This window comes from Uloborus diversus, chromosome 7 (assembly GCF_026930045.1).
Source record: "Uloborus diversus isolate 005 chromosome 7, Udiv.v.3.1, whole genome shotgun sequence".
In the NCBI taxonomy this organism is placed as follows: domain Eukaryota; kingdom Metazoa; phylum Arthropoda; class Arachnida; order Araneae; family Uloboridae; genus Uloborus; species Uloborus diversus.
Window position 1 is genome coordinate 144,040,355 of NC_072737.1, and position 15,928 is coordinate 144,056,282.

The 15,928-nt window shown below is 34.9% G+C and overlaps 1 protein-coding gene across 1 annotated transcript in view; it reads right to left on the reverse strand.

Annotated features, from left to right (window-relative positions):
* Positions 1 to 4,964: 4,964 nt before the first annotated feature.
* Positions 4,965 to 15,928, reverse strand: part of LOC129225939 (zinc finger protein 33A-like) — a 31,443-nt gene continuing 20,479 nt past the window's right edge. Inside the window, exons 3-4 of the mRNA XM_054860486.1 lie at positions 15,207 to 15,294; positions 4,965 to 8,739 (exon numbers count right to left, since the gene is read on the reverse strand). Coding sequence (XP_054716461.1) covers positions 7,265 to 8,739; positions 15,207 to 15,294 — 1,563 coding nt within the window. The 3' untranslated portion in view covers positions 4,965 to 7,264. The remainder of the gene's footprint in view (positions 8,740 to 15,206; positions 15,295 to 15,928) is intronic.

Below are 15,928 nucleotides of genomic sequence, written 5' to 3' on the forward strand. Positions count from 1 at the left end.
AAAGATGGATGAAGAAGTACATGCAGTGTTGCCAGATTTTCAGAAAAGAGAACAGTTTGCGATATAAGTCCCTTCCGTCACTTCGTGAACGGAATGTAGCTCTGTAATAAATAGGATAAAATCTAAACTTTTAACTTCTTTTTACTCACTTCTGCTATGTTGATAAAGCTATACTTTGAGTGATTACTTTTCTAATTGTTTTTAGTGGCATTCTTATTTTTTTAAATATTATGCTTGGTTTGTTCGGATTTGATATGAACAGCAGATTTATCGATTTTCTTTTAACATGTTGCTTTACTGTATTGTTGAGGGCCGTGGTAGCCTGATCGGTAAGGCATTGGACTCGGGACCGGAGGGCCTTGGGTTCGATCCTCGCTGGTCGAAGACCCACCGTCGTCATTAATGGGGACTGGGCGACGTTAAATATGCTCGTGGTCTCAATGTCCTCCAAGTGAAATGATACCTCTGGGGGTGCTAGTACTAGGTAGCTATTAGCTCCTGGACTAGTTCAAAATTCTCACTAACTGTTCGATCCGGTGATGGTGCTGTCATCTATCGGTATAGAAAATAATGGAGGCAAGGCACTTAGTATGCAGTCCTCGACATAAATACAGTTGAAGTCAGTTGTGACTCTTGAATACTGTATTGTTTTATGCGTTCATGTTCATCATTCTCTCTCTCTTTTACCGTTTACAATCATTTTCGATCTTTTTTTACCATTCCTAACCTAGACTTTGAACTATTGTCTACTATAAAAGAGGCTCTAACCCTTCCAGAGACACTGAATACTGCAGTCCTTGTTTGAATTCAGCTGCCTGGAATAGGGTAAGGCCCCTATATATGCGGCTCTATATAGCGGCTCTAGAATAGGGGATGGCCGAGTTAGAGGCAGATATCATCTTATTAAACTGGTGAGATGACTTGATAACTGCTTTCAGCTCGATTCGAAGTGAGGAGATTGGGCGCCGCAGATTGGGCTCCGTCAATTGGGCGCCGAGCACTTTGGGTGCCTAATGTTACCGGCGCTCAATCTTCCTAGACTGGCTCGGTTATCCTCCATTCCAGCAAGGACGTAGCCAAAGGGGAGGTCCATGGGGTCCGGACCCCCCCCCCCCCCCGTTCCCGAAAGACCCTTGTTCATTTTTCTCAGCTATTGCATCAGCTGGAATCAACAAAATTTTTCCAAAAGAGAAAACTTCTAGAAAACCCAGTATTTTCCCCTTAAATATTCCCATTAATCGGCAATTTTCCCAGCGTCCGAGTCAATTCAGAACACGAGAAACTCGTGCAAACAACTGCAGGTTCCTAATTTCCGTTTCGTCTTTCAAATGAGCTGGGTCGTGTGACCTTGAAATTCAGCCCCTCTCCTTTGGTCCACCAGATTGCCACCGGCAAAGTAAATGTAAACAAGCATTTATTGCCACTTTCACCGTGCCCCAGTCTCATTGGAGTGGTTTTCTTTCTTTTTGAATTTTCGTATATTTCATAGACGTATGTTGCCAGTGGTGTTCCCATAGGGTAACTCCATATACGCCGTATACCAAATTTTTTAGACACATAGCGTATACCCTCAAGCTTCAAAACTTTTCATATTATGACACATTATGTATATGATCGCATACATATATTGTGCGCAATGGATTACTGGGAGTATACCCTCAGAAAAATTGATGGGAACATCACTGCATGTTGCACGAAAGACAGCCAGAGTAAGGAGCGTTCCTGGTGAATCAGTAATTGAAATTTCTATTCTTTTCTGTTTTAACGCATAGTTTTGTTTTCTACGTCACACTTATAGGAAACATATCTTGAACTAAATTGTAGTCAGAAGAAAATGAAGTTTACCCAAACAAGGTAAGTTGCCGTGCTCCCTTTGAAGTTTTTTTTAAATAATACGAGCAATTTTGTGTGTTTTCCTACTTAAAAACTAATTTTACATTCTAAGACAGCAATGAAAAAGAAATTCTACACATTTCGTGCGTTTGAGGATGAGAAAAGATAATAATAATTATTATTATTTTTTAATCTTCATATTTTTGGCATGATTCATTTCAGATTCATTTTATATTTTGATTAATAATTTTATTCGAACTTTTAGTTTATTTCCAACAATAATCAGGCCCGGACTGACTCCTTCAAGGGTGATCGGCTAGGTACTGGAAAGGGGCCCCCTAATATGGGAATTCCAAGAGCCCTTCACCCGGAAATGTATTGGATAATGTAAGGGGTAAAAGCGTTTGCAGCTCCCCGCCATTAGTTTTTTGCCGATCGTAAACATTTTTATTGCAGCAATAAAATCGCTTGGGATATACAAAGATTTTCACTTTTGCAACATGAATCAGTTCTGACCGGAAAGTCTACCCAAGGTAGCACCAAGAAACCAGAAAAAGAAGGAAAGGTGGGGGGAGAGTATGGGCGACTAATGATAATGAACTAGCACCATTCCCCCATAATCTTCATTTGAGAAAGAATTCTTTAATAAGATAGCAGGTGGTGAAATTAGCAATAAAAAAACCGCTTCAGTGAAGTAGATATATTTTTTAAACGAGGTACATTTTCCAATATTCAATAATTAAAAAAAGAAATAGGGGAACTAAATCCTTATCCCAGGCAGTGCCCCCGAATCACATCCCTCTTAAGGCACTCAAATATAGCCTAAATTGACGTTTTAAATATTTCAGCATTAAAAAAATTTCGGAAGAGAATTCCCGAACCCCTTCCTCTGAGTTCACCACAAATGTCCTAAATTTGAATTTTTAAGGCTTCAATTCTAAATTCTTTTTCTAGGGATAGTACCCCCCTTGCCTATAAACATGATTTATGACAGCCCAAAAAATTTAATACTTTAATTTCGGAAGCTTTTTGAAAGAAGCTTCTTACTCCCTTCCCCCTTAAGTCATTCAAAGATAAGCGCAAAACAGCTCTTAAAATTTCAGAAACGGAAATATTTCGGGCTGGGCGGCGGAATAGCCCCCTCCCCCCTTTCATTGTGTTTACTAAAGGTAGTGTAAGTTTGTGTTTAGAATTAATTTTTCTATTGAAAGATCAACTCCCCTCCACACATCGCCAAAGACAACCGAAAGTTTCAAGACTTCAATTTCATTTTAACTATTAAAAATAATTACTTATGTACACAACAACTTCAAATATTTCATTCCTTGCCCCCCCCCCAAAAAAAAAATCTGATTACTTTTGTAACAAAAATTGCAATACAAAAAACAGTTATTAATTTCAAAATATATATGTTTTAAAATAAAAGAATTTTACAGTCTAAAAAAAAACCTTCATATAAGCTGAGGCGACAACAAATGCAATAGCAAAAAACCAAGTTGATTTTCATTTAACATTAAATTTTAGCAATTAAATTGAAAACACCAAGTAATAACTTTTAAGCTTTTATCAGTATTAATTTAAAAATCAGATTGATTAATTTAAAAACAGATCTTGAAATCGTGATTACGCTATGCTAATTACTTGAAGACAATGAGTCAAGGCAAAGGAGCTAAGTCATTAAGGACGGCTTCCTCTTTGCCTGTAGGGTTGTTAACTTTACTACGTAGCATGGAACACGTGGAAGGATAATTCAAGCTACGTAAAATAAACAACTTTAACGACACAGAAGCAATCATCCTGTGAAGTTCATCTTGTGGTTAAAAATTAAGATTCAATACTTTGACATTGACTAAAAAAGATGCACAAATATGCGGCAGTGTATAATAGCACCTCATTGGTTTTACTTTTTTTTTTTGAACAAATAATTGGTGGAAAATGCATAAGAAATTAGTGGACTCAATTTTGCAAAAAAAAAAAAAAAAAAAACATTAAATCAATTTTCCCTGAATATATGTTATTTTTTCAAACTACACTGATATTTCCCTGAATCTCCCTCTTCTTCCTGATTAATAAAGTTCCCTGATCCGTCGCCACCCTGTACTATATTGAATTATTTTCACTTTGCGTTCATGCTAAAGCTCAATATGTGCATCAGCTGGAGTGTAGTGAGCAGAAGATTCTGTATTCAACTAAACTCTGCTTTGGGCCATCACTAACCCAGACTTCAAATTTTTTTTGTTCCGACTATGAATTTAGTCTTTAATCTTAAAATTTTTTATCGCCACTTTTTTATTGGCCAAAAATTAATACACAGAATAAATTGTACTTATCTGCACACATGGTAAAATGCAATGATATTTTATTTTCATAGTTCTACATCATTATATTGCTGACATTTTTGAAATGAAAAGTAACACAGTAAAAGTACAAAGAAATTCAACTTCATTCTCCGTGAGTTTAACATGCATACCAACTTTTCAAATGCAAGGTTAAAACAAGTATTGAAAATGTAACACAAATATCAAACTACTAAAAACTGAAACATAGCCTTGAAATCTATAGCAGCAGGAGCAAACTTTTTTGTTCTCTAAGGTCATACAACGTTCAGAAGGGCCTCAACACAAATGAAAACTAAATAATGTACATTTCTTGTGTCACAAAAGAAAATAAGAGTACTAACATATAAAATAATCATCTAATGGTCAATCCAGATATGGAGAGGGGGGGGGGAGGGTAGGATCAGCTTGTATTGTGTGTGTGAAACTTTGGATTTTTTAAAAAAATGTCCCTTATTTTTATGCCTGGGACAAAGTTACACCACATATACAGAGCTTTAGCTACGATAATTTTATCTAAAAAACTCTAAAGCAGTACAGTGAGAAAATTATAAGACACAGGTAATAACATGGCAATTTTTAAATGAATGCATAATACTGCAGTTTTCAGGCTTTAAAGACATTCTGCAGAAGTTAAAAAAATATTTTCATCTTCAGAAATGATATTCAAGAAGAAATACCATTCAACAAAATTGTGATTTATTGAAATAAAAACATTTAATGGGCATTTTGCTTTGTGTAAATAATTGTTTTTGATATATACTTATTGTCTTAGTAATAAAAAAAAAAAAAAAAAGAGAAGCTATTTTTTATTTAGATGCAACGACTTTATTTGCACGAGCAAAAAAATATTAGTGTATATTTCTCAGTTTCAGTGCATGTACAGGGTATTTGATTATATCCCACAAGAATTATGGGAGGGGTTATTTTGACTAAAAGAAAGATTCTTTTGCTAACTGCTTCTCTGTATTTTCATAAAAAACTTGATCCTTCCTTGCATTTTCCTAATTCATTGTGCTGTACAGCAACACAACATTTCAAAAAGATTGTACTTTTTTTAAAACCCAAACTAAAGGATGATACAGAAAAGTGTGAGCAGCTTTCATTTTGACCTTTTTGAGAAAAAAAAAGGAAATTAAAAAAAATACATTTACTGATGCTGTAACAGAGCACCAATTCAAAAATGCTTCTTAGAATGTAACATTGCAAGAATTTAAAGCATTCATAACGTTTTGTACGCAAAAAGGAGCATTAGCAGTTAGTTTCTGAAATGCAACTCAAACAGTAATGGTTATTTTAGACTTTTTATAAGTAGTTTATTATACATTCATAAACTCTACATATTTTAAATAAACACTGCATTTATTAAATATGTTTATTTTTAACTAATTTTTTACAAATGTATATCGTCATGAAGAAAACAGCAGATTTCTTTTGGGGTCAAAAGGACACTCGCTCTAATTCTAGGTATACTGAGACCGGAGTTAATTATAGTGATAAACTGGCATTACAGCAAAAGGGCGGCGCATAGAAAGGTGAAGCAAGCGGTATGTTGGACAGACAAGTCTGGAATTTCTTACGCACCAGATTTCCAAAAAACGTTCCAAGATTGGACATAAGAAAGCGATGTAGTCACAAATGTCTGTGTATGAAAATGTGTTCATTGAACAGTAGTCCAATCTTATTGCAATGAGTTTGATATGGCAGGGGTGTCCACCCATGGCGCAGGCTGCGGCATTGAAATATTTAGGGGGGAGGGGAGGGTAAGGGGTAACTTGCTCTTTTTGTTGGGAGGGTATCCTCGTGGTATTTGGGGGGAGGGATGTGTCCACACATTGCATCAAGTGACTTCGCACTACACACCTTGACTGCATCATGTTACTGCTGTGAAATGAGGCCATATCGAATTCATTGCAACGAGATTTGACTGCTGTTCAAGAAATACACTTTCAAGATATTTGCGACTACAGTCACTGTCTAATGTCCAATTTTCAGAAAACCAGTGCATAAAAAAATCCAGACCTCTCAGACTAACATACCACTTGTTTTACTTTTCTATCTGTCACCCTTTCGCTGTTGCTTTCATTTAAATTAGAGGAGTCTTTTCTGAAACAACCTACATGTTCATGCTTACATGAATTTTGAGTGCACATAATTTGGCCTTATTTATAACAATACACATTCCTTTTACCTTTGATTACATATAAAAAAAAAGATTAACTTAAAATGCATTACGGTTAGTAGAAACCTCATTTAATAATCGAATAATAAAGCAATTTCATTAACATAATAACTTTATTTAAGATTCCTAGCAATTTTCACAGATAGCAGAATGCATACATTAAATCAAGTATCATATGAAACACAATATTGTCGACTCAGAGCAAGAGTAGAATATCTGAATGCTGTTCTGAGGCTTAGATATTTTACTGCTGCCCTAAGAAATCAATATAAGTGTCTTTTTAGAAAGATTTTGATTTCAGATCAGCTAATCAAAATGGCAAATTACGATAGAGCCATGCAAACAGTTGCATCAAGAAATGTAAACAGATGGATTTTAAGATACAGAATTTTAAGAAATGGCCATTTTTATGGACTTTATCTTGTGAAGAGACTTTAAAACATGTCAAGTTTGTACCTGTATTACCTCTGGTTATACATAGTTAAACAATACTTTTTTTATATTGTTTTAAAACATATTAGGGTTAATTGGAAGATTGATACCATTCATATATTGGAAAATTCCATTGAAAATATCAGTAATATTTGATGATAATCTTTAAAGCTGTTAAATAAAATTCAAGAGTAAATCTAAGATATCCATGGAAAGGGAATATATCAAGCTTGTTGGGTTCAAAAATTTACAAGATTTACCGAATGATACATTACAGATTTTTTAGAGTATGCACTTCCTGGTTGCACACAAATATTTTGTAAAAAAAATACAAAATGAAAAGTCTAACGTTCAATTACTTGCTCTAAATTGAAGGGGAAAAAATGTTTCAGGAGAACTCAACACTTTCAGCTTGGAGCAATTGTCATTTTATAAAAAGCTAATGAATATGTAATACATTGAACAAGGTCCAGCAATACATTTATTTAAAAATATCATTAGCAATATGCATCAAATGCTTTTTAGAAATTTTTGAGAATTCCTTATGGAACTTGTATAAAAGTGCAAAATTCTGTTGCTCATTCATTTTAGTTAGCGGACGGCCAATAATATTGGAAATTACTTTCAAACAATGAGTGATCCGTTCGAATAGCTCATACTGTAATGGGTATTCACAAGACTCAATCATATTAAGAAACTTTTGAAACCATGGAATGTAACTTTCAATATTGAAATTAATGTAAGCAGTGGTAGCGTCAACATATTGTGGTACAAAACCAGTAGCAAGAAGTAGCGGATCCATCAGCGGATTGAATACGTTGGGCTGAACAAAATTTGAGACAACATTATTACCCAAATGATACATTTCAGGTTTCTGAGATACATAAATGGTTTCATTTCCAATAGTGGAACTGCTTGCATCCCTGAGATTACCACTTGTACTTGGGCTTTGGTTAACATAGCTCATTTCATTTACTGGTATAATCGTTGAATTGAGCATTTGTTTGGTGCTTTCATTGACATTGGCTTTTGCAGGAGGCACTTGCTCTTTGGTTTGAGGCGATTGATGTTTTACTGCCTTGTGATGCAAAAATGATGCCTTATTATTAAAAACCATATTATTGCATTGAGGGGAACTGCAAATGTAGCGTAAAAGAGAACAATTCTTGGAGTGTTCCTGAAGAGCAGTTTTCGTCTTAAATTGGACTTGACATTCAAGACACATGAAACACTCAGTTGCACTTTTCTCTTTTAAATTATGAGAAACATTCGCAAAAGAAACGTTTTGCTGTTTAGAAACATTGCTTTCAAAATTAGTTATGGCAGTTTGATCAAGACCAGTGCTGTCACTGCCCGATGCCTCTGCAAAAGAATCAACTTGTCTTTCCTCATCACTACACTCAGAACTATCATCGCTGACAGATTCTCTTTTTGCAGCATTGGCTGAGTTACTTTTATGATAGTCCATCACATGGGTACGAAATTCATCTAAACTTTTAAATGAACACTTACAAAGACCACACGAAATAATATGACGCCTAGCATGCTTTCTTTGGGAAGAAATATTATTAAAAGTGGCATTACAAAAGTCACATTTAAAAGATGATTTCGAACTTGTATGAGTTATAACATGTCTCTTTAGATCACGTTTGTGGGCAAAAGTAGATTTACACATTTTGCCATTGTTAGCTTTTGTCACATTATGGGTTTTTGAATGGGCAACTAACAGCCGTTCTTCAGAAAAACATTCGCAACAATCAGGGCATTCGAATGGAAATAAATCAACCTCTTCATCTTCGAAACTCGTACTGCAAGAGGCCTCATCTTCATTATTAGCAGAATGAGTTTTCATATGACTTAGTAAATTGTTCTTCTTTGCAAATACTATGGAGCATTGGGAACAAGGAAATTTATCACCATCCATATCTTCATCATCAAATGCCATTTTTCTAAACTCTGAAAATAAATAAAATAATAAGAACAAAAATAACTAAAAATTGAAACTTTCTTTTCTGTTGTTTAAATTTATATTTTATGTGTATTTGGCTCTTAGCTGTGCACCCCTCAAATCTTACTTCACCTCTTTAGCCTATTATTTATGCTTTAACTTAATGGCCTGGGCCAAAAATGTAAACAAGCATCTGCAGTTTTGAGCTGTTCTACGGTTTGGCAAACTATACTTGCTTGCAATTTAAGTTGACAATGACGTCACGACACGTGGTATAAAAACCGAGGCAAGGGATAAAACACCACACTTACTAGCTACCAACCCTACCTATTTCATGAATAAGAGGAGATCACCACCTGTCTATGAGATGCTATTGGCTGGCGCGTTCAATTCAAATGGATAAAATAATCTGCGCTGCTGGAAAACGGAAAATATTTAACTATTGACAGAAATTCTGACAAAAAAGGGTTACATATGCGAGGGTTTAGCTAACTAATCCCATTTGTAAAGTGAAGAGTGTAATTTCACCCAAATATCGGACAAGGCACTAGGAATTATTTCCTTCGCTTGGCCTCAGCTTATTTCTCCACTATCAAGTAAGCTTGCAGTTAAGTATAGTTCCAAGTTGTACCAGGGTGGTACAACCAGGGTCTGTACCAGGGGTGGGGGTGGGGTTTAGGATCAGAGGTACACCATTCTCATATTACGCATCCAAACATATTCCTTTGATTTTATCGATTGTTGGGAACAATAAACATTTTGCTTTTAAGCTGTCAAGTCAACTTATTGTACCTTTATTCAAAGGCTCACCAAAGTTAAGATGCGTTCCCATACATTCTTTGTTGTTGTTCTTGCAAATCTCCGGTATTTAGCAGCGCTAAACCAGGTCTATGAAATTCGTCACTCTCAAAAAATCCAACACCAACATTGGATCCGCCAAAAAATCCAATCTTGAAAGTCCCAGACAATTCAGTATATGTTCGCGGATGGCCTGATGGTCGGCACACTTCACACAGGTTGGAAAAGTCTTTTTTTCACTGCAATAAGTCAATGATTTTAGGTGTCCACTAATGAGCCTAGTGATGGTCGTCTGATCTTGCCTACCACACTTGAGAGATAATGCACCTCCCGGGCACTTCGCCTGGTACCAATTATGGGTAGGAGGGACAGTCCAGGAGGATTTTGCATCTCTTTTAGCCTTAGAAAATAGCTCCAAGTAGTGAAGTGGACTGGGTAAATATCCAGCGGGTAGGTAAATATTTTTTGGGTATTTACCCAAGGCCTGGGTAAATACCCAAAAACTGGGTATTTTACAAAAAAATGCAAAAAGTGAATAGGAAATTAAAAAAAAAAAATATCTAAATATGAAATAATTGGTAAAACTGATACATACATATGTATTACACAGTTTATATATTTTTTTTAATTGAAAGACTTGATGAAATTATGAAAGAAACATATCGTGAACCAAAGAATCTTTCTTTTCAATATGTCATAATTGGAGAAGTATAAGCAATTCAATGATGAACTTTAGGATTTCAAAATCACAATCTAGGTTAGTCATATCCAAAACAAAATAAATAAATAAATAAAATAATTTGAATTTTGACATCTTGAATTCAAATTATGTTTTTCCGCAATCACGAGTGTGTGTATGTAGGCGTTTGTGTCTGTGAGCAGGCATAAGTGTGTGGGTACTTGTGTGTATGAATGTGTGTGTAGGCAGATATGTGTTTGTGTCCAGACATGAATGTGTGGGTAGTTGTGTGTGTGTATGCGTGTGTAGGTGTATGTGTGTGTGTGTAGTTGTGCATGTATGCGCGTGTGTGTAGCACATTGACGCAACCTGGAGACGGTTTTCGCTATAGGAGCAGCATCGTGAGGAGCTGGTCGACGACGGTGACGCTGCAGAGGGTGCTGGCAAGAAAATAAAACAATAGCACATCAAAACAGTCAAGTGAGAACAATAAGCAATCGTGTTTGCTCAAAAAAAAAAGAAAAAAAAAAGGAAGCATGAGGGATGTTTGGAAGAATAAACTGAGAAGTTATTAAGACTATGATGTTATTTATTTTACTGCCGTTTAAGTGATAACGTGGCAAATATAGAAATAGTTTTCACATTAATAAGCAAAAAAAAAAAAAAGTAAAAATATTGTTTTCTGTTGCCTTGTTTATTTGTATTTGCTCCCCAGTACTTCATGATGAAAATTTATTCAAACTATTTTTAATACACGCAATTAGTGATGTAGGGTGGGAAGGTAAATATTTTTTTGGGTATTTATCCGAAAGCAGGGTAAATCCGCCTAGTAATTGCGCATTTTGCAAACAAATTTAGGTGGTATAAAAAGGTGATGATTTTCTTTTTAAAACATAAACCGTAAAATGAAACATAAAAAATATAAAAATTTAATTTATCATTATAATTTTTTAAATTAAAGGAATGATTTAGAAAAAAATTTCAATGAAAGTCTACCTAGGATGTTGTCTTTAAACACGTTTTACTCAAAACTTGAAAATGTTCACTTACATCCTTTTGCTCCTCACTGCCGCAATTGATGTTTGCTTTTTTTTTTGTAACCACTTAAGCTTTTTACTTTTTGTAGAATGGCTTTTTATATCTGAAATTTGGCTATCAACAGTGATTAGGCATATCCAACACATTAAATGTGAATATCATATTAGATTGCTAAGTTGTGTTTCACACAATAATTCTTTCAATATGTGGTCAAAATACAATTTTTGGGTAAAAATTTATTGCTTTGCATATGGTTTGTATAAATATTCATAGTGGAGTACATACAGAAAAGGATTTTAGTTGAATATAAATTTTTAAAATAAATACCCGGGTAAATACCCGTTTTGGGTATTTACCCGGGTATATACCCTGGGTATTTACCCCTAGAAATAAATACCCAGGTATTTTACATCACTAGCTCCAAGTAAGTCAAAGAATCAGGTGTATATAATGGCTCACCAGTCCCTTTTTTAGCCAAGATATCAGCTATCTCATTACCGTGTACATCAACGTGAGATGGAATCCACTGAAAATGCACCTCTCGAAAAGAAGAAATATGCTCCAGTTTGTTAATAATAGAAACACCAGTACAATCACCCACTTTATGCCAATTAGAGAGGTACTCAATGGAACTTCGGCTATCTGACAGAATTCAAACGGCTGAAGAGCCGGGAGAAGACAAAATTGAACCGAGCCCCTCATCAATAGCAATAAGCTTGCTTCTAAAAACTGAGCAACAGTCTGGATTTCTTCTGCTTAATTTTGTTGCACATCCTTGGAATAAAATATAAACACCACTACCAGAGCAGTTACGTTCATCCTTACTACCATCCGTATACATTATAATAGAGTCCTCAAGGATATTGTTTATCACTTCTAAAGCCAATTGTTTCAAATAAGCCGGTGCATCTGATTTCTTGTTCACCTGGGAAGGAAGATCCGTGTGGAAGTAGACTCTGTTTAAACCAATTGAGAGATTAATATTCTGTTTCAAACTATGCTGAATTACAGTTTTGGGATCAACTTGTCTGAGTCAGCCAAGATTAAAGGGCTATTTTTCTTTAATCTTTTATTGTTGGTCCACCCCAACAAGAACTCAGACGTTCGATTCTGGGTCCCATAACTGGTGAGCTTTGAGAAATATTTCACCAAATTAGTTTTTCTCCTAAGGCTGAGAGGTTGCAGATCGGCCTCATATAGTACTATCTCATTTGGGGAACTATTACGAAATCCTGTAATAATACGAGCCGCACTAAGCTGTACCCTTTCAAGCTTTTGTAATTTGGTGTTTGAGGCACAGCTGTAGACTGGATAGCCGTATTCTAGAATAGGCCTTATTAGGGCCATGTAAGTAGTTCTGAGAGTTTTAGAGTTTGCACCCCAGTCGCACCCTGAAATATATTTTAAGATCATTAAGCGTTTTTTGCTTTTTTGTATAAAGTGATCGATATGTCTATTGCAAGTAACTTCGCTGTCCAGAACAAAGCCCAAGTATTTAGTGTGCTTTTCCACCGCAAGCGGATGAGCATTCATATAGATTTTTGGCTGATAGTTAAAAAGTCTCCTATTGTTGTAAAGAAACTAACTGTAGATTTGAAAGGCTTAAAACACAATTTGTGACCCTCTGCGAAACCACACACTTCATTGAGTGTAGAGTTGATGCAACATTCCAATTTATTGATGTCAGGGCCAGAGTCCCATAGCACTAAATCATCTGCGAACAACCCCACTTCGCATCTTTTCGAAACCTCCCTCTCAAGTCCAGCTATAAATAATGAGAATAGGGTTGGGCTCAGAACAGATCCCTGAGGAACACCCTGAGAAAGCCCAAAGCTCTCCGACAAAGTGTTGAACTTTACCTGGATGAATCTGTTTCTCAAAAAGTCGTAAATCCAGGCCAAGGACCTCCCATGGATTCCAAAGGCAGGCCCGTGTCCAGATTTTCATAAAGGGAGGGGTTTTAATCTTACCTGAGGGAGGGGGGAATCAATCCCTCACAACCTTTAGTTGAACTACAAATTATCGATCCCAGTATGGCGTTTATGCACCTGTAAGTACTGCTGTAACCCCCCCCCCCCTTCCCCTAGAAGAATAATTCTGGCTACTCAAGTGACCAAAGTATTCCTTCATTTTACAGGTTCACTTTTATCAAACCTTGTTTGTTTCTTTTTAATGAAATCTGTTACCTATGCGGTTTATTGCAACAAGTATTTAAAACTCTCCACGAATTCTTTTTGTGTAAGAGAATGCATATCAGATTTTATGTTCTGAAATAAGGCTTAGAACGAGTGTATTGTAGATGCAAATTACATTACTAAACACTATCACTAATACATCTTCATAGCTGCAACATATGCCAAAGTCATCATTACCTACTTACAATAAGCAATATTAGTGCTTGTATTGGTAGATAATTCAACGGTTCTACCACCACAGTTTTTCCAAATTATTATTTTAGTCGGCAAAGCTTCAACAGTTGTAACTTACATAACATTTGAATGTTATGCAATTTTTTTTTTAAGTTATAAAAGATTCAAAATAAAGTTAATTTAAGTCGATCGTTTTCTTCATTTGACGTACTTTTTTTTTTCAATGGGAGGGGTTTAACCCCTAAAACCCTCCCCTTGGACACGGCTCTGTCCAAAGGACTCAAAGAGTTTAGTTATGAGCTTTTGCTTCCATACCCTGTCAAAGGCCCTACATTCTTTTTATTCATTCCTACATTCTTTAATTCAATCATTTGCTGATAAGTTTCTGAGAGACAGAGTGAGTTTTCTTTACTATTAAAGATGTCTAAGCAAATACTCTGTCAATGATATTAAAGGAAAAAGAGAACTTCTAAAGGGGTAGAATCCATGAATCTGAATTTGAAACGAATCAGCTCTATTCAAGTGGTTCCAGCAGTATCAAAATCAAAACCATGCTTTTGATTTTTTCCCTTCCATATTTTTGATTAAACAGTGCATATTGTGCTTAAAACTTTTAACTTCTGTAATTTTGTCAGTTATACGTACATATTAAATAAAATATTCAATGGTTTTTAATATTAAAATGTCGAAAACTGAAACTAGCGGTAAGTCGAACTTCCGATAAGTCGAAGATTTTCGTTGGACCCTTTAGATTCGAGTTATTGCGAATTGACTGTACTTTTTTCATAGCTAAAAATAAAAACAGCGAAGCAAAATCATTGTTCTAGAACAATTTATGTTCACATACAGTTGGATTTTGTAGGGGAATAAAGAGAGAAAATAAATATTTTTTTTCATTTATTAAATCTGAAATTATTGTTACCTCTCCTTGGAAATACTTTACGTACATTAGATTTCATGTCATAAGATTACAGTCAATTAAAAAACCCAAGGGCCATGGGAGGTGTCGAGACGCCCTGGACCATTTCCTTGTGTGGGCCACAGCCTACCATTGTTTTAACTTTTATTTTATATTTATTTTCAGGATCGCTTAAGTTTTTATATGCAATGCTGTTAAATCACTCAAGATTTCTGATGCCCTTTTAGCTACTGTTATTTTCTCTTTGCTCTGGAAATATTCCTAAAATTCAAAATAAATTTCCATGACTTTCATTGAAAATATTAATTTTCCATGACTTTTCAGGTCTGAAAATTGTTTATTAATTCAAACTGATATCATGTAATTGCTAATTGTTGATTACCTTTCAAAACCAATTAAGTATTTGCAGGGCATCTAGGGCAGTCCATGGTGCTGTCTGCACTTTTGAAAGTTTTATGAAGGGGGGGGGGGGAAGCGGTGTATACCTAGGGGTGCACTTTTGCTGTTAGAGGGGAGGGCAACCCTGGTGTTTGTAAGCATTAATTGTATTACTTATCAATTGAATTCGATTAAAATTATATTTAAGTACATAACAAACATTTTGGACATAATTTTCTCAATGTATACATATATGAAATATGAATGAGGAGAAAAAGTAATTTTATCACTTACCATCATGCATTTTAATATGTCTAGTGAGAGTACCTTTATTCTTGAATGTTTTGTCACAAAATGGACAAGAAAAGTAATCTTCTAGAAGCTACAAGGGAAAATGATCAAGAATAAAATTTTCAGAAAGAAAAAGATATATACGCAATGGTGCATTTGACCGCAAATAAAAAATATTAAGGAATAAATTGCACCACAGAATGAAAAAAATAAAAAGAAAATAAAATTAAGAGAATCAAACATGAATAAAAACAAACACATAATACAGCTATATGAGAAATGAAAACAAAACATTTAATACAATTACGTACATTACATTGCATAGTACTAACATAACTTGAACTATATCTGCTACGGTTGTAAAATATTGTTTTTAATGCTACGTTATAATGCAGAGGCTCTCCACTAATAGAACATGAACTCCATGGGATACATGTAAAATCTGTATATTTAACTGCCAAAAAGTATACAAACATTTAGTGATAATGCTAGAATTTAACAGAGAAATGTTCAAGTAATATCACGTGATCCTATATTGAAACAAAGGTATTGCAATAATATGTTATACTGTAAAATCCTGAAAGTATTTCCTTTTTGTGAAATCATTTCATAATCCCAAATATACCCCCCCCCCCCCTTTCCAAAAAATTTTTGATCATTTTCTTTCTACTTTTCTGCTCCACTAGGCAAGTTTTTTTTTTTAATTTTAGATCAAACAATAGGAT